Genomic DNA, 27538 nt, shown 5'->3' with positions numbered 1-27538 from the left:
GTAGGAAAACAAAGCTCCCACAAAAATTCTGCCGCACAAAGGCATTTGCACATTTTAGAGAAATGTTTACCATCCATCCATCCAGTGTTAGTAGTACTGGAGATTAGTCTTGGTCTCAAGACCACTTTTTAACGGTCTGGTCTCAGACTCGGAGGCATTTTTACTGGGTCTTGTCTCGGTCTCGGATTGGACGGGCTCTGGATTTTTGATCAAGACCAGTGGAGACTCAGCCGACACTGTAATGACACGATAATAATGGAAATAATCCAGCTGCTGCCGTTTTGCGCTGTTTGTGACACCCAGAGTGACACAGCCCCTTATTCCTAGTTCATTTATTTTTTAATTTTATGAAACTTTTTTTTTTTGAAAATGGTTCAAAATATTTGGCAAAGCAGCAAATTGTTAAAGAAAACTATTAAAGATACCTTGCTGAAAAGAGATGTTGCTCGTAATTTTTTTTCTGTTTTGTTGTTATTTTTCTTTGATATATAAAGTCTTGGTCTTGTCTTGATCTCAATACTCTCTAGTCTTGATAGTGTCCTGGTCTCTGTTGGTGCTGTCTTGACTATAACACTACATCCATCCATCCATCCATCCATCCATCCATCCATCACCACTCCTCCTGCACTCAGGGGTCTTGGTGATGCTGGAGCCCATCCCAGCTTTACTGGGGTGAAGGCGAGGTCACACCCACGGCCGAGCTGCCCATCTATCAAAGGGGCCACATGGAGGCAAACAATTATTCCCACACACTCACGCCGAGAGACGATTCAGAGCTGCCAATTAGCCCGATGTGCATGTTCTAGGGCTGTGGGAAGGAAGCGCAGTCCCGGAGAGAACCCACGCAGACACGGAGGCCGAGAGAACATGAAAGGACCTCAAGAAGGAACTCAACTGGCGACCTCCCGCAGCTGTAGTTATATCCAAGGCCGCCTATAAACCACTGTGTCAACAGGAGGCGGGGCGTTCTCCCAGAATGCGAAAAAAATGATTGATTTCTAACCATCAGTGGAGAGAAAAACTACACGGCGTCACTTTGAGTTGCGTCCCTCTGAACTTGGCGTGCCGTGTGTCATTCCTGTGCGTCGCCCGCACAGCAACGAAATCCACAGTTAGTGGTAGTTAGTTTGCCCGCTTATGTATAACAAGTTAATATTGGTGTGTGTGTGTGTGCATGCGCTCGCTCATGTCAAAAAACAAAGATGATTCAAAAACGAAAATGTACCACAAACACTGAAACAAACGAAGCGGCATCATCGACAGTTGTTTTTTTTTTTTTTTGCTGCACTATACAAGCAACTGTTGGCTGTTACATAAATGCCGTGACATCAGCTGTGTTACCGCGCGTCGCGGCCTCGCTCCGTCCAGCAGCAGCTTGACAAAGAATACTATTTGTCTCATTTGCATAATACATCTCATTCACGCTCAAATGCTCTCAAGTGGTGTTCCAAGTGTCACCATGTGGGCACACAATTCGGCTCGCACAGCTACACGGGGATTTGCTCTCCGGGTGAACATATGAGTGCTTAGCAGGGCACAGATTTCTTTTTTTTTTTTTCTTTTTTGTCAGAAAACAGAAATGTTCAATTTTAAAAAGAGACATCATATTTAGAGTTAAGTGCACAATGACGGGTTGATCTTTTGATTTCAATTCAAGGAAGAAAACAGAAAACCAAACGTTCTCAGAGGGTGGACACGCACCCACCCATCTACTGCACTTGCGTGCACAAAACTGCTCTGCTAATATTTCACTCTAATGCGCAATTAAACTCAGTGTGATTTGCTCATGACTCTAATCGAATCAAAATGGCCATACTAATCTCTCTAATTAGAGTATCACAACTTGTTATGTCTGACCAGTGACCTACTAAATAAGGCCGCAATTCTAAGATGACAACACACTTAGCGCAGTTACTTGCCTTGCTGTTTCGCGCTTGACACGCCAGCATTTTTTATTCAACTGTTGAACTTCACGTATTATTGTTAAAAAGTTATTTCACTTTCAGCTCTTAAAAAGCGGCGGCAGCAGGTCACGCACTCTTCTTTATAAACACGCTACTATTCTGTACACATTTCGAGCGCACACGCGTCAACGCCGACAAGTACTAGGGGTGGGAGTGGCAACTGCCGTCATGATGTCATCAAAACTCTGAGACAACGTACAGCCGCCATGTCGTGTTAAGAATTTCCATGAACTGCCTTGTATTTTTTTATATGTGTGGTCGGACACCCTCAAAACTTTACTCAATCCCAATTATTGTCATTAAATATTTGCCAGAGGACTAATTGCCTGGACCAGCAGCAATAGTATTAGCATGGTAGGTTTTTATTTGCATGGCATTCATTCAAATGGCAATATTTAAAAAAGTAAACCATGGAAAGCCTACCTTTGGACACAAACCCTTGTAAAGGCATCAACTAATGTACCAAATGATGATGTCCTCAGCTCTAGTGGCCATGTATCCCATCAAAACCTACCTGCACGTGGGCCTGAATGAGTGGGAAATGGTGCACGTGTGGGTGGTCCAGAGGCGACTCTGTTCTCCAGATATGCGTGTCAGTGGGCCACGGCTTGCTCCCACTTTTGCCTTTGGCTTTCCCCTTGGTCGGACTCTTCTTCAGGGTGTCCCTGGCGCCGGACAGCTTGGCCCTGGAGGCCCTGGTGGCCAGGCTGGTCGGCAGCGTGCTCCACCCATAGCCGCCCAGGCCGGCGCACAGGGGGAGCTGCGGCGAGTGGAACGGGTGGATGGAGAGCGACTGGGAGGCATGGGGGAGTGGAGGAGGGTACTGGTGGTGGTGGTGGTGCTGGAGGAGGTGCTGGAAGGAAGGGTGGCTCGGGGAATGCACAGGCTGCTGCTGCTGCTGCTGTTGCTGCTGCTGGTGGTGGTGGTGGTGGTGGCAGAATTGGTGCGTCGACTGGGACGAAAGCAGGGGACTCTGCGATGCAGCTGCATGGCACTGCTGCTGCTGCAGCTGGTGGTGGCTCGGCGAGACGTGGAGCTGGTGGTGGCTCGGGGATACGTGGAACTGGTGGTGGCTCGGAGATACGTGGAGCTGGTGGTGACTCGGCGATACGTGGAACTGGTGGTGGCTCGGGGAGTGCAGCAGGCGGGTGGGAGACGGCGGGGGCAGCTGGAAGGTGGGGGAAGGCGGAGCCAGCTGACAACCGGGGGACAGCGGCGCTATGTGGTAGTAGCTGGGCGAAGGGGAAGGGAGCGGGTGCTTCGGGGAGTGGCAGCCGCGCTTGGGCGAGTGCGAACGGTGCTTGGGCGAGTGCAGCGGCGACGGCTGCAGCTGGTGATTGGGCGTCTGTATTTGCAGCAAGTTCTGGCTGTGCTTGGAGTGCGAGTGGCCCTTCCCGGACTTGGCCTTCCCTTTGCTGGATTTTCCTTTGGTGGCGGCACCGCCGCCGCTGCCGGGCTTCTTGGGGCTGCAGCAGAACTCGTGGCCGTGGAAATAGGTAGTCATCGCTCCGGATCAACGTAAAAGCTGCAGCGACGGTGGTGGCGGTGGTCCTCTTTTTCTTCTGGTCGCTCTAGCGAGATTGTCTACTCGGCTGAGATGACAAAAGGAATGAGTCTCTCGGACTCACTTGTGTCCAATTAATGTAGGTCATGTCTCTCCAGATCAAATAATCCGACCGTCTCCAACCGCAAAGTTGATATTCCTGCGTTTCTCCTTCTATCTCTGTTGCCTATCACAGCGTCTCAGTAGGTTGGAATCACTGGTTCAGAAAGTTCAGAAAATTATAAAGCACCTTTCTTATTTGGTTTCATTTTCTCTCCCCTTTATATTACAGCATCTTGTCACCAAGTGGAGGATCGTCGTCCCTTGGTGCAGCATTTAATCAACTTCTCCACGGATACTGACCTTCTGACCGTCCCTCAAGGTGACCAAATGCCACAATTAAGACGAAAGATTTTAAGAGACACAAAGACAAGCAGAGCTTCCTTCCAGTCCTGGCTCCTCTCAAGGTGTCGCCTTGTATTTTTTCCTGCAGGATGCAAGTTGGTCCATGTGCCCCACTGCACGGTTTTGTCTTCCAGGTCCAGAGTCTCTTAGTCATTTGTCACCCAGAGTAACTTCAGTCCTATTGCAGAGTAATCCAGCATTGCATTTCACCCTTCAGTCAGCCAGTTGATGGTCCAATAGAACTTCTTGTTTTCAGGAGTTTAGATTTCAGTGTTCCAACGCCTTTTTCTATTCTTGGATTCCACATTATTGTCAATTCAGTCCATGTGGAAGGGTTAAACGGTGATCTCTCTTCTCCTCTCTTGTCTTCCTGCCATCATGATTCAGTGTTGGGCCACCTCTCCGTGCACAACTCTTTCTTAGCCTCCCTCATCTCTCTCTGCCGCCTCCTTCTCGCTCGCTTTCTCTCTCTCTCTCTACCTCACTCTCTCGCCCTCATCCCTAGACTAGCCAATTAGGGGACTCCTGCACATGACAGCAGCCAGGCATGACTAATCGATAGGCAACCAGGGACAGTGATACAGCACTCAAAGCTCACTCAGTGTGCATGTGTGTGTGAGCAAATGTGGGCACAATGTAGAAAGGGCAGCGATTGGTGGACGACAGTCCCCTTCCATCAACCTTTGTCTTGCTGTGATAAAGCATCGCCAGGGAGGCTGGGTCAGCTGGAAAACGCTCTATGTGGGTGCTGCCTATGTGTGACTTCACAATGTTGGCCTACTTCTTTATAACAATGTGTCTTCTTAAGGAGGTGTCGACAAGTTTGGCATTTGTATATGGTTAATACTGTCAGCCCTACAGTGTAAACAAAGATATTTTCACACTCTTGGTAATAAAAATTAGTCAGAGTTGTTAAGTATGAAAACTATGAATCAATCCAGGATCCAGGATTAAGATTAGTGGGGAAGAATATAAAATTAAGAACTAATGTAATTTGTTCTGATCTTCTGGTCGATTCACATTACAATCATACAGAATTGTGTCATTTTTGGTGAAAACAGGCCTCCCACTAGTGCTGACACAAAAAAGCAACAGCATCAAAATGTGCTTTTAGAATGTGAATGTGAAATAAACAGGTGGGGTTTTTAGTTGTGATTGTAAAACATGTAAAACAATTAAAGACTAAATACAGTTATTCTATTGCGATACCGGTTGAGTAACCCATTCCGCATCTTTACCATTTTTAGTGGAAATTCACAATAATCGCCCACATAAGGCAGGCCATCTATGTATGAATATTAGTCACATTAGGAAAAGAGGAAGAGAGATGGAATGATATCGCTTCCGGCTTCCTACAAATGTCATTTGACTGCAAAAGGAAGCTGATATTTATTTGCATAAAAAAATAACTATATGGACTCGTCCATACGCAGCTATCACATATAATGACTACATGTCTAAAATGTCAGTTGATATATGCCACGACTTGCCCCAAACCAGGCTGCAAATGTATGAGAAGCAGCTTAAAAAGCAGTGCCCAGTTTCCTGAAATGAAAAGAGGGTGGTTGGGAGAAAGGCTGTTACAGCGTTTCTGTTAGTGTTCCCTGTGCAAAGTGCTGCTAGCGCTGCAGGCTAACTGCTCACTCAGGAGAGGATGAGCAAGGAGAATGGGCTGTTAGCATCACAGCGCTAAATGAAGCCCACACTAATGCAGCGCAAGAAGACGGGAGAGGAGGGGTGAAAAAAGACGGGCGGTGAAACAGATATGAGACAGGGGGTCTCCATTAGTCAGAGGCAGCGTGGAAGCATCACAGCGCCACTGTTTGATAGTGAAATATTTCACCTATGAACAAGGATGTCCTCTCTTGACACGACTGAACAGTTTGCTTTCAGTTTGCAAGTCTCCATAAGACCATCTCTGAGATGTGGGCATGTACACATTTGGATAAATGGGTGCACATGGCAGGACTGGGAGTGATTTCATGGGGACCAGATAGGTGGAGGTGCTGTGGAGGTATGCCATGTAGCCAAAGGTGGCTAATTAAGAAGAACTGATGTTAAGCTATAGTAAACAATCTGCCCTGCAGGAAAAAAAAAACACTGAGACAAGAACTGACAAATATCTTGAGAAGCTTCACTCAATTTCTGCCTCTTTGACATTGTGAAAAGAACTACCTGCGAATTTCTGAAATCCAAATCGGGAATCGATCCCTAATTTTAACGGTGGTGTTTATTATTATTAATATTAATAATTTTCAAATGCCGCATTATTATTCGGCAATTCTGCTTTTCATTGAAAAACACACTTGTAATACTGCATATTACCAGCAGGAGGTCTCAGACTCCACATGCAGTCGCGCCACCAAAGAGGACACACTGTGAGATGCGAAGCGAGTGCTCCTGCGGTGCTGCTTCCTCATAAAATTACATTTTGATTGACAAGAAGCACGGGGTCCATACGGAGAAAATAAGACACAGGTTGTCATAAAAGCATTAACTGTAAAAGAATATGCTTTTGCATGTTGGCAGGTTGAAAAGCCACTCTAATCTAATCTCTAAGCAACAATGACTCGCAAAAATCACGACATTCATCGCTGAAAATTCCACACTGTTGGGTAAAACTAAAACAGAAACAGCATATTAAATGCCAAACTGTGGAAAAACAAGTCATGATAAAACAGGATTAAAAAAAAAAAAAAAAAAAAAAGTTGATCAGTATAAAAGTTTCAAGAATTCCAAACCAATTTCAGAGTTCCAAAGTCAGAAAATCGAACAGAATTAAGCAACTGATGCACAGAATGAGTGAGACGCGGCTGCAGACGCGCTTGGTGATATTACAGCAGCTTGAAAGTGCTGCGCCTGATCGCAGCAAAGCTGTGCTCCCCGGTGACTCGGCGAACGAGACATGCGACGTCACGCCCCGAGTTCTTCATTATCATATACAACACCAGCAGCCTCGCGGAACAGGGCACGGATCATCAGCATTCAGTTCGATCGGAGCCGGGATTTATTTTAGGACTGGGCGGGAAGGTGGGGTGGGGTGGGGAGATGAGCGCGTGAAACGAGGTGCCGTCACACTGACTCGTGATGTGCAAACTGTAAGGCTGATGTTTAAATCAAGGGCCGCTGTAATATGTACTGTGTTTGATGGAGGTAAGACAATCAGAGGCATGTGTCTTAGAAGAAGATGGCACTGGCTCACTGTTTGTCAGCTGCTGCAATTGGCTGGCTGTAAAAAGAACGAGGTCGTTGAACCTCAGACCAATGAAATAAAAAAAAAAAAAAAAAAATCAAGCCTCAAACTTGTTCTGCGGTCTAGTTTTGTGTGTTGAAACCCTCAGTTTTTTTTATTTTATTTTTTTATTATTAAATATAGGTACAAGAAAATAACATGTACATGGGAAGAACACATTTGTAAAAAGAATGTGTATTTATATATATCTATTTTTAAAATGTTTCCAGGTTATTATGTATTTTATACTTTATTGATTTACTTTTTCCACACCTCCCGCACTCGTGTTTATTTGAAACCGATGCCTTCAATACAGCCTTATAACAACATCCACAGGGTGTTCAAAGCATTACAACAGAGTCTGCCATCATTACGGACACTGTGGGTAAGATAATTACACACTACAATGGTTGGAGAGAAACACGAGAGGCAGCCGTGGTGTCAACAGGGCCAAACCTGAGTCTTCGATAATCCCTGGGGCAGAAAACGGATAAATCTCTTCCTCTCACGCTGACTGCTGACCTCAGGGAGTGAACCCACTTGGGAAAGATTACTTTCTCAGGCGGGTCGGCGGCAGTCGCTGGCGGTTGGAACAGCAGCGCTTTCTATTTTCTCCCCTGCGGTCGCCCCTCGTTGGGAAAGCCCGGCTTGCACCTTATTGGCTGCGCCAGCTGTCTGTTAAAGTTGAAGCGCTGCTGTGCTGTTGTGTGGTGGGTGACTGGTGTCTCAGCAAGGCAAGAGTCTGTTCGTAGCGTTGCAGTCCAGACCGCACCAACCGAGACCAAGACACTCTCAAGACTAGAGAGTATCGAGATCGAGACCAGACCAAGACATTTGGAGTTCGAGACCAAGACGAGACCAAGACTTTATGTATCGAAGAAAAATAACGACAAAACCAGAAAAAAATTGATCAGTATCAAGTTTGCTTCTCAATGGAGCAGCAACGTCTATTTTCAGCAAGGTATCTTTTCAGAATTTCCTTTTACATTTTGCTGCTTTGCCAACTATCTTGAACCCTTTTCAAAAAACAAACTTTGCTTCATAAAATTAAAAATGAAATAAATTAATTCATTTATTAGGGGCTGTGTCACTCTGGGTGTCACAAACAGCATAAAACAGGAAAATGTGAGTTTTGAGCAACAACCTTCTAGTTCGCAACGCAGAACCAAGAAAGCATTTTTTTTTTTAATTTTAAGTAATCAAATAATGTCAAAGCACAGCTTGCCTGGGTTGAGATGCCGCTGACTTACACCAACATCAGAGAAAGACAGTTTGTTTTTCAGAATCACACCAAGTGGCTTTAAAAACTACAACTATTCGCAAGCTATATTTACCTTGTACTTACAACGCAGCAATTAACCCCAAGTGTCACAGGCCCTTGGGTGACTTGAACCCGTAACACTCTCCCAGCCAATATCTCACGTGTAGACAATGAAAAAAGAAAAAAAAACAAAAAACCTAAACGCAGCATTAATCTTTTGATTCACATCATCATCATCATCATCATGTGTATCCAGTTATGAAATGTCTGCGCGAGTGAGTAGGTCAAGCCTTTTCGTGGTGTCAAACCCGTCCACTGGGATTATGGAGGGATGGATGGATGGATGCGGCGGTCATTATGTCGAGCTCAGCCTCATTAGTTAGTGGTCGTATTAAGTGATTGCTCGCGGTCGGCCAATCTGCCTTGATTATATCCGCATAGAACCGAGAGAGGGAGAAAAGAGGGAGACCGTGTGTGTGTGTGTGTGTGTGTGTGTGTCTGTGTGGGAGAGAGCTGACATGCAGACTTCGTCCCACACGCGCAGAAGGTGATGCAACACTTCACGCGCTCCCCGAGCAGCGCAGATGTGACACAACGCCGTCCGCTGCAGCGACAGTCCACATCCTGGTCGGGTCGACGCACATTGGACTCATTCGGTGGTTTTCCTCCGTCCACGCATCGCTCCGCACACGGCACCTCCCGTCCTGCCGAATGTAACGCAACGCGTTCACAATCAGCGCGACGCGCTCGGCTTCTGTGGTGGATCAGCGTGGCAGCGTCACCATGACAACAGCCGAAGCCGTCTGTGGCAACAGCCGGCGATCATCTGCTGCCTTCAGGGAACGGAGGACGGGCGACCGCTTCCAAACGTTTACTGACGACCTCGTATCCATGTGATTAACGTCAAGACCCTCATGTCTGTCTGGTGACCGGGTTAAACCGTACTTTTGGTCCTTTTGGATGATTTCAATGTGCAAAAAAAAAAAAAAAGGGGCTTTGAGAGATTCCTCCAGGATCTCAATAAGCAGAGGGCACATGTGACGATACCCTAAAGCAGGAGTTAGCAATCTTTTTTCAACATCATGGGGTTTGAGTCACATGAAGGGCAACGAGTTTGCTACACTCTACTGAAATAACAAACTTTCTCAGTTATAGATTATCATTGATGATGCTGATCACGTTAACGAGTTCATAGAAATTGATGTATCTCTGGTTGTACGTGGGCCAAGTCAAAGACAATTTTCTGTTACGCCAGATAAAGTTCTTTCTGATTCTGATTCTGACTCTGAACAGTCAACTAAAATACCGCCATGCCATGCACACAATTTCATCTCTGATTACACAACCGTATCATTGCAGAGGCCTTAAATCAAGCCTTAAATTAGGCATTTGTTCTTGGGCTGGCTTTTTTTTTTTACATTTCCCAAAGAGAAAACATTTTGAATTTATCATCGTGGTCCCAAGGAGTGGGTGAGCGCAGTGAAATTATATCCATGGCTTATCTTGCGAAACATATAATCGTTTTGGAGCGTTTTGAAAATGTCCTGCAACACAGCAGACGCCAGCCTCAGAGCAGGAGCGGCAGCGCCAAAATGTAACGCAGCCAAAGGCACAAAAGTAATGTATGAAAGCCGTGTGGAGAGGAGGCCCGGTGCTTTGTCATATTTTGTAATGCTCTGAGGGTACGGATTTTCCCCACAAGCAAGACAATGAAATCGATCGGTGTCTGCCGCTGCCGAGGCTCAAAAAGTCTCGCGGAAAGCAGCAGTCACTCACTGGACCATTTCCAGATATTTCCGGAGCGTCAAGTCAAGTCCTCAGTCTCGGTCTGCAGCCGTTCAGAGTCGCACAGCCGTATGAGCAGGGCAGCACTTCATCTACAGCTTTTCTCAATGAATGCAGTTTCTGTTTTGTGACGTTGTCGTAATTAGTTGGTTGTTTTGTTTGAAGGTTTCAAAATCTGAATGATTTTTTTTTTACATACCTGACAAATACAAAAGAAGTGAAATTTGTTCTTAAAAGTGAGCTGGGCACCACACTTGGGAATCATGAGGCCGGTGGTTCTCAACTGCTGGAGTCTCAGGACCCACAATTCTTTCCTTGTAATGAAGTCGCGACCCAAATTTATTCCACAAAAATAAAAACGCAAACCCACTTTCTATATATCTAGTGAACAAAATATTGAAAATATTGAAATGAAATATGTGCCCTGCAAAATAAATGCAATTTTCTCCCTAAATATGTTTTTGAAATCCCTTTTTTTTGCCCCCGAAGTTGTAACTCAATCAAAACAGCTCCACGACCCAGTTTTTGGGTTGCCACCCACCATTTGCAGTTTTTAGTTTGACCAATTTAGGCGATCAAACCCATCTCAGTGAGGGGGGGGCACTCTACAACTAGGCGACCAAAATATTTAATCGACTGAGCAGGCCCAATAACCGTATCAGCATCTGAATGCTGCACTAAAGGGTTCTGCTCTGAAGCGTTGCTAAGTGGTGACGATGTATAGTTTCTGACTGCGGGAGGTGTAAATTCGCACTTATGCTGCGATGCTTCCCAAAATACAGCTCGGCTCGACCACTTATTACCGCCTCCCTCTCCATACTGCCCACTCGGCAACAGATGATCTATACGAAATAATGTGGCAGAAACTGTGATTAAGTTTCACAGGCGAGAAAGCGCAGCCCTGCGGCGGGCGGGCGGCCAGCTCGCTGTGGAGTGCTTTTGCCAAAAACATAACCCACCCGGTCGGTTGACGCTGGCCGAGCAGCGTCTCTGCACCAGCGAGGCCCACACAAGCTCGGCAGAATTCCACGGGGAAGGAAAGTTCGCTTGGGCAGCAGAAAGATAATAAGGCGGTCTATACAGGAGCAGGGTGTGTGTGTGTGTGTGTGTGTTAAGAGAGTGGGCCGGACCCTAAAGTGCGCACACAGCTCGCGGCGTGGGCTGACGCTGTTTGTGCCACGGCTCCCACTCCAGCAGTGACACTCAGGGATTGTTGTGTCGCGACTCGGATTGATCAAATGCGGCCCATCGTCGCCGCGTCTTGTTTAGTTACACAAGATCTTCTTGGTGCATTGCAGTGCAACTCAGAAGTCGCACTTTTGGAGATAACTAGGCAGCCTCGTCATTGGCACAAACCCAAACAAACAAAAGCAAACATAATTCTCGTCGAATCTTGCAGGATGAGATTTGACGAGATGTTTGGTTTGGGCAAGAAATGAAGAATCAGGTTGCCAGTTTTGCTACCTGGAAGACACCAGAAGACTGCACAATAGGAAGTATAGCAAAGTATAGCATATCCATACACTATAGTATACATTATTGATAGAAGTATAAGAAGCTGTCAGTAACCAACGAGCCATAAAGGTATGACCTCAGCCAAGTGACGCATCAGCAAATCAAACACTGCAGCAAGGCACATTTCTGGAAGGACGAAGACAGCAAGTTTTTTTTCAGTAATGGCAGAATTAAATATTACTGGAGGTGTAGAAGGATGCTATGGTCAACGCTGGCAGGCTGGAGGCCTAGAGGAAGACCACAGATTTACTGATGCAGTCAAAGAACGCGTGACGCAAGTTGGAGTGTGAGAGGGGGTGAGGAGGACAGGGTTGGATGGAGGAAGACGCCTGGCTGTGGCCACCCCTGAAGGGAGCAGTGGAAAGGAAAGGAGGAAGACTGGAAGAAAGAACTAAATGTTGTCCTACTGTGGCAAAAAAAAAGCGTTCCAGGGAAATAGTTGCCATATCTCTAGGCAATTATGGCGTTCACTAACGCTTTCCTTAAAATATGCAAGAGCGGTCAGATTTTTCTTGGATTTACAGGATGACAGTCCAAGTTTGGTTCAGACGTAAAAACGAAAAATGTTTTTTAAGATAACTGGAAATGAAGATACATTTACCACACTGACATGCATGACTATCCATGTTGCTCTTTGGGCATGTAAACACAACATCCACGAAAGGGATCCGGCTCTAAACAAGGAGAAGTCTTGGCTTGAAACTCCAACGACTGAGTTTAATCGAACATATCATTATTCAGTTACGTTCGCATGCTCGCTATTAACTTCAATATGCTTTTCTTTTTTTTTGTTGCATTCTAATTCTTTTAAATGTCAACTGCCCGTAAGGTCACAGCTCCTGCTTTGACACGTTACATACTTCCACGTGTCAGGACAATCTGGATCATTCCCCCTCCACTGCACGCAATGCCCAGTAGGTCACCAGCAAGTTAGGCTATACCATGACAGCAGAGCTTCCATATCCTCCAACCAATGTGCTTCGCCTTCAACCTCTCCAATCAGTTGCTCATTAGACTCCCAATCCAGGCTTGAACGGATGGAACAAAAACCACGACAGGACTTTGAGGCTTATTCAATCCGTCTCTGCAATGCTTCAATTACGTTTGCACATCTTCATGTTTTTTTTCCAAACGCACATTTCAGCATTTCCAACACCTCTTATTACACGGCAAAATAGAATTAAAAAATTGATGAACTGAAGTGGTAGCAGAGGAAAAAAATGGAATAAGTGCTGCCAGTTATTCCAACTTTGAAAGTTAATACTTAATTGTCTGACAGTTTTAGTGTAATTAAGTAAGTAAAAGTGCGTGGCATGATCCTCTCACTTGATGCAGACTCTTTAAGTTGATAGACGCCTTGCTCACACTCACTGGCAGCTATTAGGCTATTGGGTTTCTCCCCTGATCAATCACTCATTCTCTCCTTCACGGTCTTTTTCTCTCTCCCTCTGTGTCTCCATCCCTCGCCAGGCCCTCCCCCGCCCCCCCATTTCCTGTGACCACTAAACACCTCTTTAAGGCTTTTAGAGCACTTTCTAAATGCACAGGATGGCTTTCATACCTCTGCTTTACCACTCATCAATTATACAGTGACGGAGGAGTGGCGGCTTTGGGATGAGCGGGCGGACTGCACCGAAACGCCGGAGCGAAAAACAAACGTAAACAACGGACGATCGCCGACGTTGCCGTTCTTGCGACCGTCACTGAGAGAAACTGAGGGACATGATGAGGCGCCACGTGACCTTTTGTTCCTGTGCGACCAGCTCCTGAGGGAACGCGACGGTTGCATTGTACGGAATCCCTGCGTGGCTCAAATCAATCAGACAAGGGGGCGGGGAGTGGGGAGGGGGGGGGGGGGCTGACGGGTTAATATCACAAGCTATCGATATGAGTCAATCAGTGACAGTGAAGTGAGGGGGGGGGGGGGGGGGGGTAAACTGCCACTTCTGGACTGGAACATATTCCAGACTTCTAAATGTCACACGCTACACGGCCGGATAATTTCATTAAAAAGTAATAAATGGCGGTTTTGTGCATTGACGTACGTGCATGAGTGTGTGTGTTTGTGTGTGTGTGTACCACTGAACATCACACACCCCCACTCCCCCACATCAAAATCTAATCTAGCCGTGACCCTGAACAGGCAGGCTCAGATGACCTCCAAGGCCAGATCAGCCCATCCAAACCACTTCCATCAAACACTGGCAAAAAAAAAAATTCAGCCGTGTGCGTGTGTTTGTGCACGCGTACGCACGTGGTTTAATAGCCTATCAGTCAAGTGGGTAAGTGCCTCGGACAGGAATACGGCAACACCTTGGGAAAACAGTGGCCAACGCGATTACTGCGGGGGAGTCGGGTGGGTTAACTTTTATTTTTCCGCGGGCCGCGCTGTAAATTTGCAGGACAACTGCGTGTGAGTGCTGCAGAATTGAACACTGTGAGTGGTCCCCAGTCCGCTGAGAGGTTTCGGATCAATACTCCCAAGTTTGGCTCGGAGAGATGCAGGCCAGTCTTGGTCATTTGCAGCACTAACCTGTCTGTCTTTTTACCCCGGTGTAAACATTTATTCTCTCGCTCAAAAAACAAAGCGAGGAGAAAATAAAGGCCAATTTTAAGGCTTTATGAATCGTCTGTAGATGTCATATGTTTCAGATCAAGTTAGGAATCTTCACAGATGACAGTATATTTTTACATTATCTGTACTTTTTGATGGTCCACATAATGCAACCATTCACTTTACTGGTGTTTCTCTTCTAAAAACATATTTGTAGACTGTGTGTGACTGACAATGTGAGGCTGCTCTGGGCATTAGTTGCACATTCTAAAAATGAAACAAAAAGGTACGAAGGCTTGTGTATGAAACAGACTGGAATGAAACAGCGTTTCTGGGATTACAGAATGAGAGGAGACAGCACCGGGCTTTGATGTATTATTGGAATTATTCAGCGGCGAGGACGAGAGTCTGCAAGAGGCTCAAGAGAAAGTTTGCAGCGGCGGCGTGCGTCAACGTCAGAAGAGGCTCGTTTAAAGATCTTTATCGGGTGAGTGGCACTCCAGCGCCACCGAGTCCTTCAGAGGCTGATGAGGTTGCTTCGGATATCAGCTCGGTGATTTACGTGGGCTGCGGGCTGCAATGACTCAAGCTGGTCAACATGGACGCCGGCGTAACTCATGAGACGGGCGAGAAATATGGCCACTTTAATCCGCCGTGGGCCGGCCTGGCCGTGAGAATATCAGACCTTTAATAAAGTCCAGCGGTAAACAGCAGGTATCGCCATCCTTCAGCTTGCTGTGTCATTAGCGCAGCGGGGATGGAAAATGGATGGTTGGATGGCTTATACCATTCTGGCACTGTATAAAGTCGTTTGGGTTCTGAGTGAAAAAAGTCATTTTGATAATTGAATGGACTGCTGGACTCAGAGAACATCTGACGCAGGGGGTCATAAATATTCCAACCCCGACTGCAATGCGAGACTTTTTAAGCCTTCCGAAGGGAAAGTTGTAAAAAAAAAAAAAAACACTCCCTGCAGAAAGACCTGAAAAACTGAGAACCTGCATTGGATAGAACGTCTCAATCAGCTCGTGGCATTTCTTCCTTAGCTTAATACTTTTGATTTGAACTACCTTCTACGTTGGTTGCAGAGATGCAACTAGGTTATTATGCAGGGTTAAAATGTTGGGATATTGTATATTTGATATATTCTATCACCACCGACTGGTCCTGACTGCCATTGTGTCACATGGATGAAGATAATCCCTCCAAAGCTCAAGTGGACATGATAAACAAAGTAAAATGCAGTTAAAAAGTATACATGTTTGACTCAGCTTCTTGCATGTTCAGTTATTCAAATACAATACAACAGCAAAAAAAAAAAAGGCTCCCTTGATGGGTTGGGAAAACAATCCACTGTCTTCTCTCTTCTGAGACTTTTAGAGACAGAATCATTTTTCTTTTTGCATGTTGTGCAAAAGTCGTTTTGATTCATCCCCCCTAGCAATTCATTCACTCTACACTTTAGAAAGCATGCGTCCAAGTGGCAGCTCTGGAACTCATACCTTTGTGATGTCATGTGGGGGTACAGGAACCTCTATGACGCCTTCAGGTGTTCTACCTCACCAACAGCCACCGCGTTCATGTAACCTTCCGAACATGTCAACAACACATCAGTCTCGACTTTAGCTTTTAGGTTGTTTTTTTTTAGGGGGCAGGAGGCTGTAAACAAAGGGCTAAATATGCTGTTGTCTGAAGGGATAGTAGTTACTTTATTGTAGAGTGATGCTGCTCCACTCAATGAAAGACCAATGCAAATTTGAAAATCTTTAATCTCTTTGTATTTATAGTTTATAACCCAGTTTAAATGAACTGAATTGCGTTTCCATTGAACGGTTCTCTCCCCCGTCTGCGTTATTGCATCTTCGAGCAGGGTTTTCCATTGTTAGACGATGTAACGTGCACATGAGTCATACCTCTCCTTTGGACGACTGCGACTGTGACGGACTGGGGGCCGAAACATGTGGCGGTTTTTGCCCTCTCCTCAGGTGATCCACACACCCTCTCGTCCATGTAAAGGATTTTTTTGATGAGAGTCCGAAAAGGCAACTGCGGGCTGAACGACAGCTTTACCATGGCAACACACGGGGGCTCGTGCTCGTGCCGGTGCTCATTTCCATGACAACATTGTCAAAAACCTCCAGCGCTCGCGGAGAGCTGCCGCGACTTCAGTTAAAAAAAAAAAAAAAAAAAACCTGCCTCATTCTTGCGGCAATGAAAAGGAAACTGGAGAATGTTGGCGAACGCGATGATCAGCCCCCTTTACGCACACACGCACGCACGCACACACACACACACACACACACACACACACACACACACACACACACACACACACACACACACACACACACACACACACACTAAACAACAAAAAACCTGGCTCGAGTTTCACGTCTGATCCCGTGTCATTCTTTAAGCTGGTGCTCTCTCAACTGGTGGAGTCTCAAGACCTACATTATTTTTCCTCATCATAAAGTCGCGCCCCCAATTTATTCCACAAAAAAAAAAAAAAAACGCCAGCCTACTTTGTATCGAGTCTAGTAAATAATTTATTGAAATTATTGAACTGAACATCCGCCAGAACATCCATCCATCCATTTTCAATACCCGCTTACGTCTGCACTCAGGGTTGTGGGGGTCTGCTGGAGCTTCTCCCAGCTGTCATAGGGGGAAGGCAGGGTGACACCCTGGACAAATTGCCAGCTCATTGCGGAGCGACACAGAAAGGCAAACAACCATTCACACACACACACACACACACACACACACACACACACACACACACACACACACACACACACACACACACACACCTATGGACAATCCAGAGTTGCAAATTCACTTCACATGCATGTTTTTGGACCGTGGGAGGAAGCTGGAGAACCCGGAGAGAACCCATGCAAATTCTACACAGAAAGACCCCGGGCCCGAAATCGAACCCACAACCTTCTGGCTGTGCCAGTTTCTCTATGAAAACATACATATGTATCTATATATTTTAAAATACGCTTTTTAATCCAACGAAGCTGCGACCCTATCAAAACAGCTCTGCGACCCACTTTTGGGTCGCGACCCACCAGTTGAGAAACACTGCTCTAAGCACAAGAGGAACACACACACACACACACAGCACGTGATGAGTGTGTGCGTGTGTGTGTGTGTGCTACCTGGCCGGCGTTGATGCAGTCGGTGAAGGCGCTCCTGCGCGAGAAGAAGGTGAGGAGCTGCTGCCAGCGGGAGGAGGAGGAGGAGGGCGAGGAGGAGGCGGGGGAGGAGGTGGAAGGCGAGGAGGTCTGCGGGGGCGCCAGCTCCTCCGAGGAGCCCCGCTTGGGCCCCAGCTTCTGCTTGAGTCCCAGGCCCGACCCCTGACCCCCGGAGACCCCGCCCACCCGGGAGCTGCGGGGGTACAGCGTGTTGTTGCCGAAGATGTAGTTCATGGTGCCTGCGGGTGGTGGCGCTGGTGGTCACGTCGCTGTTGCGTCTCCCCGCTGCTTCATCTCCCGGGGTTCCGTCGCGTCGCCGCTGCTTCCACTGCCTTCGACCCTCGCCGCCCTCAGCTCCTCATGGCGACGGACGCTCGGCCCTCCACCCCTGCACCACCCGGCGCTCGCTGACTGTACCTCCTCTTCGCTTCTCCGTCGCCGGTTTCTTCTTCACTTGCGAGAATCTTTCTCTTTAAGTTTTCCCCGTCTTGGGAGTCCCTTAAGCAGAAGGTGGAAAGTGCAGGGCGGTCGGGGGGGTTGGGTGGAGGTCCAGGGGGCTGGTGAGGGGCTGGTGGGGTCCTCTTCAAGTCAGTCGGTGCTCGTCCGTCCCTGAGTCCTCGCCCCCGTCTCAGCCGGGAGAGACGTCCGTCGTCCACATCGCTCTCCTCTCTCCCAACTAATCTTCTCTCTTTGGCTCTTCTTCCAGAGGGAGTGAGGGATGGCTAGGTGGGTGGGAGGGGTTCCACGGCAGGGGAGGAGAATTGATTATTCAAAAGAGTTCACTTCCATCCCGCCTCTCACTCCTCCTCGTCCTCCTCCTCTTCCTCTCTGCTCCGTGGAGACGAGCGGTCAATCTCCTCTCTGTCACAGCTCGCGCTCCCATTTAATGTGGACAGAGGAGGAGGTGGAGGAGGCGGAGGAGCAGGAGGAGGAAGGATGCAGGCGCGGAGGGGGGCATCTGAAGTAGGTGGACGGCTGGAAGACTCACTCTGCAACTCTTCTTCTTCTTCTTCTTCTTCTTCTTCTTCTCCTCCCTCCTACATCTGTGCGATGTCGCTTCTCCCTCCGCTCGGCTCGCTCCCCCCCACCTCGAGCTTGCTGCGTTCACGCCGTCGCCGCTCCTCTCCCCCTCTCACCGTGCAGCCGAGCCCACACGCGTGGTGTCCTCTCCCGTCCGTCCGTCCGTCCGTCCGTCCTCCCTTCGTCTCTCAGCAAATTGTCTTTTCCAGCCTTTTATCGCAGCTGCAACCCGACGCCTCGCTCGTTCTCCCTCTCTGTCAGATATCGTTACTGGCAGAGGCCACACCCCTGTGTGTCCAGACAGCCAATGACTAAGCAGAACAGATCCCCCCCCACCCACCCACCACCAACCCCCGACACACACCACACACACACACAGAGACTCAACCATGCGCGCACGCCTGTTGCAGGTCGAGGAGTCGATGAGGTAAAACGCGGCTCAGCGCCACAGAAGTAGAAACGGGGATTGTGTTACCGCGAGGCAGACAACAGAGACAATGTTTACAAATGTGTTTAAGTGCTCTGCGGCGTGTGTTCAGGAGTGCACGCGCGAGGGTTGGTGAGGAGGAGAGGCGGAGGAGTGCCAAGTGAAGGAAAGATGGCAAGAAAGAAAGACAGCAAGAGAATGAGAGTGAAACAAGAGAGAGCAGAGAAAGGAGCTTTGTTCCACCAGCCCTAGTGTGCATGCGTGTGCGTGTGTGTGTGTGTGTGTGTGTGTGTGTGTGTGTGTGTGTGTGTGTGTACGAGTTGCAAAGCGTGTGAATTTGTTAACAGATTTGTTGTTTGCGTGCGTGTATTTTAATAGGGGAGATCTGTTCCCGAGGCTGTTTCTAGACACTGCAGCAACCGGCTCAGCTCTCCCACACACTCTCACTCAATCTCGCATGTAGAGACACACACACACACACACACACACACACACACACACACAATGCTCCAGAATGGAAAACAACAGGCTGTTGCCGGGCACCGACTGAGATAAAAAGAAAAGAGAGGCGAGCGGAGGAGCTACACAAACTGGGCAACAGTGAGAGTCTTCACAACCCCCCACACCCTCAACTCTCAACCCCGAGGGTGCCATAAAGGCCGACGGGGGGGCTTGAGGACCAGCAGATTAGTCGAGGGGGGGGGAGCGACCGAGAGCCGAATCAGGTGCGCAGGTCGCTCCAGCTCCAGCAGCAGCAGCTGTGGACGTAATTACTGGCTACTATGGTGCAATCTAAAGTTAGATATTTCCAGGCGTACCCCCCCCCCCCACCCCCCACTACCACTACCATCACACACACACACACACACACACCCTCCCACCCCTCAAGTGCCCCCGAGATGTACAGTTAGCCTCCGCAGCCGTGCAGGCCTCCCAGAGGACGAGCCACAGGTGGATCAGGACCCCTTGTCAGAGCCTCCGTCCACGTTTCCTTGGGAACCGTCTCCACGGCAACAGCTTTTTCAAGTCATTAAACACACCTCGGACTGGCTGACGTGCTTCCAAAGATATGAAGCAAGCACGTTTTTTTTTTGTTTTGTTTTCTTTTGGTGCGCATACGCTACCAGTCAAAAGTTTGGACACACCTGCTCACGCAATTGTTTTGTTTTGTTTTGTTTTTTTATCTTTACAACTTTCTACACTGCAGATAAATACTGAAGCCATCACATATATGAGGAAGATATATTTCATTATGCAGCAAAGAAAAACACGTTGAATAACTCTGAATATGCTTTTTAATGAAAGGTGGCTATTTTGAAGAATTTAAATATAAAACACTTTTGAGTTAGAAGCATAGTTATCGAGTCGTGTATAAAAGTTACAGTCACAGTTATAAAGACTGAAGTGTTGAGTAGCAATCTGCCCAAGCTGTGCAGGAAGACAAGAGCTACAAAGGCAAGTAAACATGTTATTAGTTAGCTTTTTAGCCATGTAGCCTCGCCAATGAAGAGTGGCCGAGCATGTTAGGAAAGGCAGCCGTCTATCAAAACACTCTCACTTTCTGAGGCTCCCACTCGCCTCGGTGAACCAACCCACCGTCATTTATTCTACTGCAGAAACAGGGGCAGATCAAGGGTACAAACTTTCAAACTCTGTCACTTTAAAATTGTCTGACCGGCGCGAAAAGGGAGGAGCTTAAAGGGGTGGTTCAGAATCGTGGACATAGAACCTCTTATCCAAGTCAGCAGAGGCCGGTTTCAACTAATTTCATTGAGTTTAGCAGAGCTTGCTGGTGTTCACACAAGTCAACAGTTTCTGCTCGGATCATTTGTTGCATTTGTTGAAACAGCCTCCGGTCATAAATAGCAAACTGGCTAACTTGGAAATGAGGTCCTTTGTTCAAAATTCCAAACCACCCCTTGAAGTGGATGGCAGAGAACACACTGGCATCGTTCCAGGGGACTTATTTGGCAAAGTGAGTAGCTTCATGCTAACTGTTACCAACAAATTTAAAAAGGAAATTAAAAAAAAAACAAATGTGATGGGTGTATGCCATCTCAATTTTGGTATCTTGTAGACAGTGTAGCGCCGCAAAATTAGCACTAAACCTTATGAGAACCTTACGAGAACTTTAAGTACAAAGGAATTCTTTAGGAATTCCATTCAGAGGCCAACCGCTAAGAGGCTACGAGACAACAGCGTGTTTCGAGTTGTGTTACGGGTGAGGGTAAAAAAAAACAAAAAAACAAAGATAGCAACAAGCAGCGGATTAATAGTTCATGATTAACAAAGCCGTCCTCAAACGACAGCGTGGCTCTAACGTTTCAGTACGCGGCAGAGCGGGAGCACAAGCTCCGTGTGCCGACCGGAGTCAGCGACAGCGGTGGCACATCAATCACAGTGCCTGCAGGGTGGACAGGGTTCATCATTAGCACAATTACAATCTGCCAGTCACTCAATATGTCTGTGACGACTAAAGTCTAAATAAATAAAGAAACAAATAAACAAATAAGTAAAAGTAGGCTACACAATGCTTGGACATGTCAGCTGACACAGCAACAATTCAATTACACACATCAGAGGCGGGCTCCTCTGTCTCTCCACAGTCAAATGTCAGCCAGTGAATGCCAAATCTATTAATATTTCAGGGCCAATTAAATAAAAGCACACATCATGCAAGTTTAATGTCCCACTGCCGAGAAATCCCATGTTGTCCTGCTTCTCCTTTCCAGGTGTACGACTGAAATAGCCGCGCCGCTCGAGCGCACAAACGTTGTGTTTACATTTTGGAACAATTTCTTTGCTCCGTGTCCTGGCCTCGCCTGTGGCAGTGCAGACCCATTCCCATCGATAGTCTGGCACTGTAATTTATTTGCCTCCGGGGCGCTGGGGTGTGGGTACCATTGTTTTTATTGGCAGGCTAGCAGAAACCATTGACTTGCACTAGCCTAGCGCCATCGAGCTCTGATAAAACAAAGCACGGGACAAACTTTGTTGAAAAGGTCCCTGCTGATAAATAGCACACTGGCTAACTGGGTGACGAGGTCTTTAGTTCGACATTCTGAAGCACCCCATTAGCTTCTGTTTTAGCAGGCTATGTTAACGGTAACATTGAGCAGCTGAGGACGTTGAGAGCGTAAAAGCAAAAAGGACGAAGGAGATTCAGATGGAACGCAGCAGGACGTGACTTTATACTGGCAGACGTCATGAGGCCCGCTAGTTTTTACACATTGGACAATGATAAATCAAAACGAGTCGTCAACTTCATGTCTGACTGCATTGAGGTTAAACATTTTGGGAGGACATCTGGCCAGATTAACACGAACAGAAACTGATCGCGTTTCATGTTTAAGAAATTGTGAGAGGTTAAATGTTGATGAACCGTTGTGAAGTGAAGGTGCAAAACCATTGTGATCACCACTCATCCAGGTGGCTGGGTTGGTTGTGCTCTGACTGCCAAAAAAAAAAACAGTTACAAATCGAATTGCAACCAAACCTTGGTGAGCGCAAGCTTCAGCGCCCATAACAACCTCTGAATTAGATTCTACTGAAGTTCCAGTCATATTCTGCCATGCGGTCATTCGGAAGAGCTGCACTAAAAATAAAATATCCATGTCGCTGTCGAGGAAGTCGAAGAAGAGCCCTGAAAGGAGTTAAATATAAGTATCATGTTTCAGGGGTGCACTTTTCAACTTTTCCGCAGATGAAGCCCCTCCTTTCTGATTCCCTTTTTAAGCAGCCATGATCAATATTTGCTGGAACCAAAATAGATCAGATTACCTACGCCGGTGGTCGTCTGAAGAAAAATGCCGGGCTTCGCAGCCTCATCCGGCTCTTCAAAGCTCTCAAGCTCCTTAACGTCGTTGTTTATCTGTTTACTTTCTTTAGCTGGAGTTCTAAAAAAGAAGCGAGCCACCTCCTCGGCACCAACTGGCTGCCTAAGACGTGGGCGACGTGGGCGACGTGGCCCACAAAAGATAAAAAATTAAGAAACCCTACACACAGGCACACACGCACGGACGGACGCACACACACAATCTGTGCAATCAGTGCGATCCAACACCGTATTCTGCATTTTGGTTTTAAATATGATACATTGTATCAAACACTCCGATGAAAAATCTCCAGCAGTCCAGCCGAAGAGAAAGTTCACGAGCGACATTGACAGCGTTTCTCAACTGGTGGGTCACAACCCAAAAGTCGGCGAACCTGTTTTGATTGGGTCGTGGCTTCATAGGCAGTCCACACCCCCAACCCTCTTTTTTAAAAAGGGAAAATGTTGGGCGTTTATTTTGTAGGATGCACAATTCAATTCAGTAATTTCAACAACTCGACGTGACAGAAAGTGGATTTTTGTGGAATAAAATTGGCTCGTGACTTCATGATAAGGAATTAAACATGGATCCTGAGACTCCACCAGTTGTGAAGCACTGCTTTCAAGGAGCTGAGGGGACGTATAGAGGGAGGAGAAGTGAACGCTGAACTCCCCCCGCCCCCTCCCCCCGAGCGTCTCCGCTATCATGACAATGAGTGCTGCGTAATGGCCTGAGCGACTCCGGATTTCTATTACTGTAACAGCGGGAGGGAGGAGCCGTTGACTGGGGCAGATGATTTGGATGACTGGCAGGATGACTGACGCGCAGCAACGGTCTGCACTCTGTCTCTCCGCCTCTTCATCCCATCTCCTGCGATCCCCGGCCGCTCTGCCTCTCTCCTTCCCCTCCAATTATCCGCATTAGTGTAACGACTGCGAGCCAGCGAGGCCGCTGAGCGGCCCCCGTGTGTCTGACCAGAGTTCCTTTAACTCTCTTATGCTTTTCCTCCTTCAACAGAGTCAACTGAACAGCCGCAGAGCATTTTGATCTATGGAAATCTTCTGTGTGGAGCAGCTCCACCTGCAGCACACTGGGACCAACCTCAGCGTGGTTGCACATGCTGTGGTTATTTTTCTACCTCTACTGCCTCCTGCAGTCGACTGACCGGTACTACTTCGAAGGTAACAGTGCTGCACCAAAGCACACAGGTACAGTATATACAGTATATATTGACAGGAGAAAGAGGTACCGGCCAGGGTCTACATTTTCTTTTCACAATGATTTCACACAGGAAAAATTAAAAAAGTCACACTTAAAAAATGGAGCAACAATTTTTTTGTTTTTAACTTATTATTTTATATTTATTGTGTGTGTAGCCCAGGAAGAATAGTCTTCACATTGTGAAAACTAATGGAGATCCTTGTAAAATAGCAAATAAGAAGCAATTGAATAATTCTGAATTCTGACCATGACTTCAGACAAACATCAGCAAACATATCAGCAAACACAGCACTGGCATGCACAGACAAGACAGAGGAAATTAAGTGAAATGCATGCAGGGGATAAATGGATCGTTGAACGATAAGACTAAAGATGCTATAGAACCAGGATCTTCTACGGCTTTCTTTCTTCAAGGCACTGTTTCTCGAAGCTACACCACCAAGCTATCTTTTTTCTTTCTTTTTTTTTATTATGAATCCTAAATGTGTGCCTTCTATTCCGGCTGGCTCGCCTCCTGAGTCCTCCTCTCTAAGAATATAAACATGTTATTTTTCTCGCAGTTTGCCTTCCCTTGCACCATCTGCCACTAGGACCTCTGGCACTCCGGCTCAGTTTGAGCACAGGAACAGCGTCACATGAAGGTCGCCTGCTTGACTCAAAAAACTAGAGCGAACAACAAAGTCTCCTCTGGATGCATGCTGTTTGCACATCGACAGAAAATCTACTAAAGAGGCAAAACAACAAAACAGCCACCGAGCAGCGGCGCACAACGAAGCAGAAAGAGCAGCATGCTCGCACCGCAGCGTAGGAACACACGAGGCGGCGAGCGGAAGCGGCCACGACTGCATGCAACAGGCTTGTAGGCGGGAGGGGGTTTACCTGGTAGTAGGCGTGGCTCTGTGAGTAAAGGGAGGAGAAAGGCGGAGCCGGGACTTCACTGAGCCTCCCTCCCTCCTGCTGAGGCCACGCCTCATCATCAAAGGGAGCCTCAGGAGATTCTACCTACGATACGTACAGACAGAGCTCAGCATGGTGACACGTGGACACACACACACACACACACACACACACACACACACACACACACATACATACATACATACATACACAGGTAATGAGCACCACTGGCTGATAAAGGGGTCAAGTAACAGTTACAACAGCAACACGGAGCGATTCCTGAAATGAAATCTGGGTCATATTTACATGCGAATGCATGCGAATGCATCGCAAAGGCAGTGAAGTTCGAAGGGAGGGAGCACATTACGGGAAGAGTTAGTAAAGAGTGAAGATTTTAGAACGGCTATGAAATGAAAGAAACTTCCAGGAGGTGTCACACATGAACTGCGGCTCAAGAGGATCAAACGAGGACGGGCGTCGATGAACTTTTCACCTTGTTAGAACTGGATTATTAATTAGTCTTGTCCCCAGCTACTGTGATTACGGTCGCAGTAGTGCACTGGCACATTTGAACATTGTTTTCAAAGCAATGTAGTAAGTCACAAAGCAAAAAGGGGATGAGATACGTTGCAAAACTTTTGATTTGTGGGGAGGAAAATGGGACGGAAATCACAGAAATATAAGTCCTGCATTTACTTTTTTTTTTAAATCTATATGTTGCTCTAGAACTAAGATGCTACATGCATGGATTATTTATGTGCCATACTTAGGGCAACACAAATGTGCACTTAAGACACAGTGGAGAGCGCCATAATGCGACATAATGCGAAAAAGAGTGTGTACGTTTTAGTGTGTGTGTGTGTGTGTGTGTGTGTGTGTGTGTGTGTGTGTGTGTGTATGTGTGTGTGTGTGTGTGTGTGTTTGTAGGATGGGAGGGAGGGAGGGAGGGAGGGAGGAGGGAAGGAAGGAAGAGAGAAGGGAACATATACATGTGGAGAACAAGGTGGCAACTCCATCTGTCGTGCAGAAGCGAGCCAGAGCTGGTCGCTCTTAAAATATCCCAAAGAGCTTCTTAATATACCGCCACTGCAAGACAAGACGAGCAGAGTCTTCATAAACCTCAGCGCAAACCCCACACTGACAAGCTGGGCCTAGGAATTGTGCTTCCGAAGAGGGAAAACAAGGCGGGAGACACCTGACAAACAGCCTGTCCCTTTTTCTGGCAACGTGCGCTGAAGCATTAGGGTTCTGGGGGGGGGGGGGGGTCCCTTGGTGACATCACAAAGGGCAGTGCTACACGCTCATGTGTCCCCTCGCACCAGTTTGTTTCTGTCCTCCTCCAAACACTGGGACGGTACCATGAAGCAGCAGATTTAGCAGGAAGTTTGACACGTGACGGCTAAAACATTTCTGCAGCAGGCTGTAAAACAGATGGAGAGATTCTGTGTTTTTTTTCTTCTCCTGAACATTAGCTGCGAGAGGCCTCTCTCTCTACCAGAGTCTGGTGATGAGGAACAAAGATAACCTAAAACAGATATAATATGGGGTCTGTGAAATATCTCCATGGGAAAGAAAAGAAACAGGAAACGCTGCATCAAATCACAGACAAATGCTGAAGTACTTAAATATCACAAATATCCATGAAGAGATATAAACGTGAACTATGGACACCCTGCACAATAAAGGCATAAAAAGGCAAGCAATTCTCAGCCACTAGGTGGAGCTGCACACCATTATTTCCTTCACCGGGGCAAGAACTTCTTCAGCCATATCTGGCTTTTATTTTTTCATTCTCAGCTCACAAACTTGAATCCTGTCGTGAGTGTGAGAACACAATGACTGGGAGGTGACACACAGACTCCTTGGCTGGGCCTGCTGGAGGCCTGCGGCAACTCAGCCAGCATCAACACTCGGCGCGGGCAGCGACTGAACCACTGATGAAATTGCAAGCGTGCCGGGAAACAAAAAACAAAAGGGCCTCCTAGTTTGAGATGCACAGGCCTTACAAAACAAGCGTTTCTCTCACTTATCCTGAAGAGGCCAGTGACTGGCTCTTAGGTGCAACGATGTATAATGAGACCTGAATCCCAGCATGTATAGTTTTCTATTGGCCACCCTTGGGATTGCCAAAATAGAAACATTTCCCATAAAGTGCAATACAAAAATAAATGCTTGTTAATAATTGCCAGAATTGGCACGGCCAATTTTAAATCTTTTATGAAGTTTTTTAGAGTCAAAAACTTTTAATCTCTCCACATAAAATTAATTCCGAGGACGACGTCACGGCATCTCGGCTCGTTCTGATTGGCCGATACACCGTATATAATTCATCACGTGAGTTACAGACACGTGATGGGAAGAGACACCACCGCACATGCTCAATGGGACCCACAATGCAGAAGTTAATTCGAGATATTGGACTTTTTCGCTATCCTGCGCCAGGTGAGCAACTCTGGACGGCCGGGGTTTGATCAGGTGGCAGTGAACGCCTCGTCCAATGACAAACAGCTCAACGAGTGATGCAGAAAGTGGGTGCAAAATCAAAACAGCTGGTGTGAGCGCGGTAATGTGGAAAAGTCGACCCATGCAGAGATGTGCAAGTAAAAATGTTTTGTGCCTGATGATGGTGATGGTGGTGAAAGATTCAAGGCTGGAGATACATTTGAGGGGAAAATAACACCAACACCAACCACCTA

At 47.1% G+C, this 27538-nt stretch overlaps 2 protein-coding genes across 6 annotated transcripts in view; one reads left to right on the top strand and one right to left on the bottom strand.

The window, feature by feature from the left end:
• The window catches only part of LOC142900668 (glypican-5-like), a 446285-nt gene that overhangs the window by 223063 nt on the left and 195684 nt on the right, over positions 1-27538 (top strand). The gene's annotated exons all lie outside the window — the stretch shown is intronic.
• dlg1a (discs large MAGUK scaffold protein 1a) overlaps positions 1-27538 on the bottom strand; it is a 96977-nt gene that overhangs the window by 39036 nt on the left and 30403 nt on the right. For 3 of the 5 annotated variants that reach the window (XM_076045182.1, XM_076045184.1, XM_076045187.1), the window contains one exon: positions 24825-24947. The exons of 1 other annotated variant lie outside the window; for it this stretch is intronic. In XM_076045182.1, coding sequence (XP_075901297.1) covers positions 24825-24947 — 123 coding nt within the window. Of the gene's footprint in view, positions 1-17426; positions 18326-24824; positions 24948-27538 lie in introns of those variants that run through there. One more of the 5 variants, XM_076045186.1, reaches the window with a different exon arrangement.

Source organism: Nelusetta ayraudi, unplaced genomic scaffold, assembly GCF_046127955.1.
Source record: "Nelusetta ayraudi isolate G7.1 ecotype Tasmania unplaced genomic scaffold, CSIRO-AGI_Nayr_v1 ptg000084l, whole genome shotgun sequence".
In the NCBI taxonomy this organism is placed as follows: Eukaryota; Metazoa; Chordata; class Actinopteri; order Tetraodontiformes; family Monacanthidae; genus Nelusetta; species Nelusetta ayraudi.
This window is presented reverse-complemented; position numbering and strand designations above follow the sequence as displayed.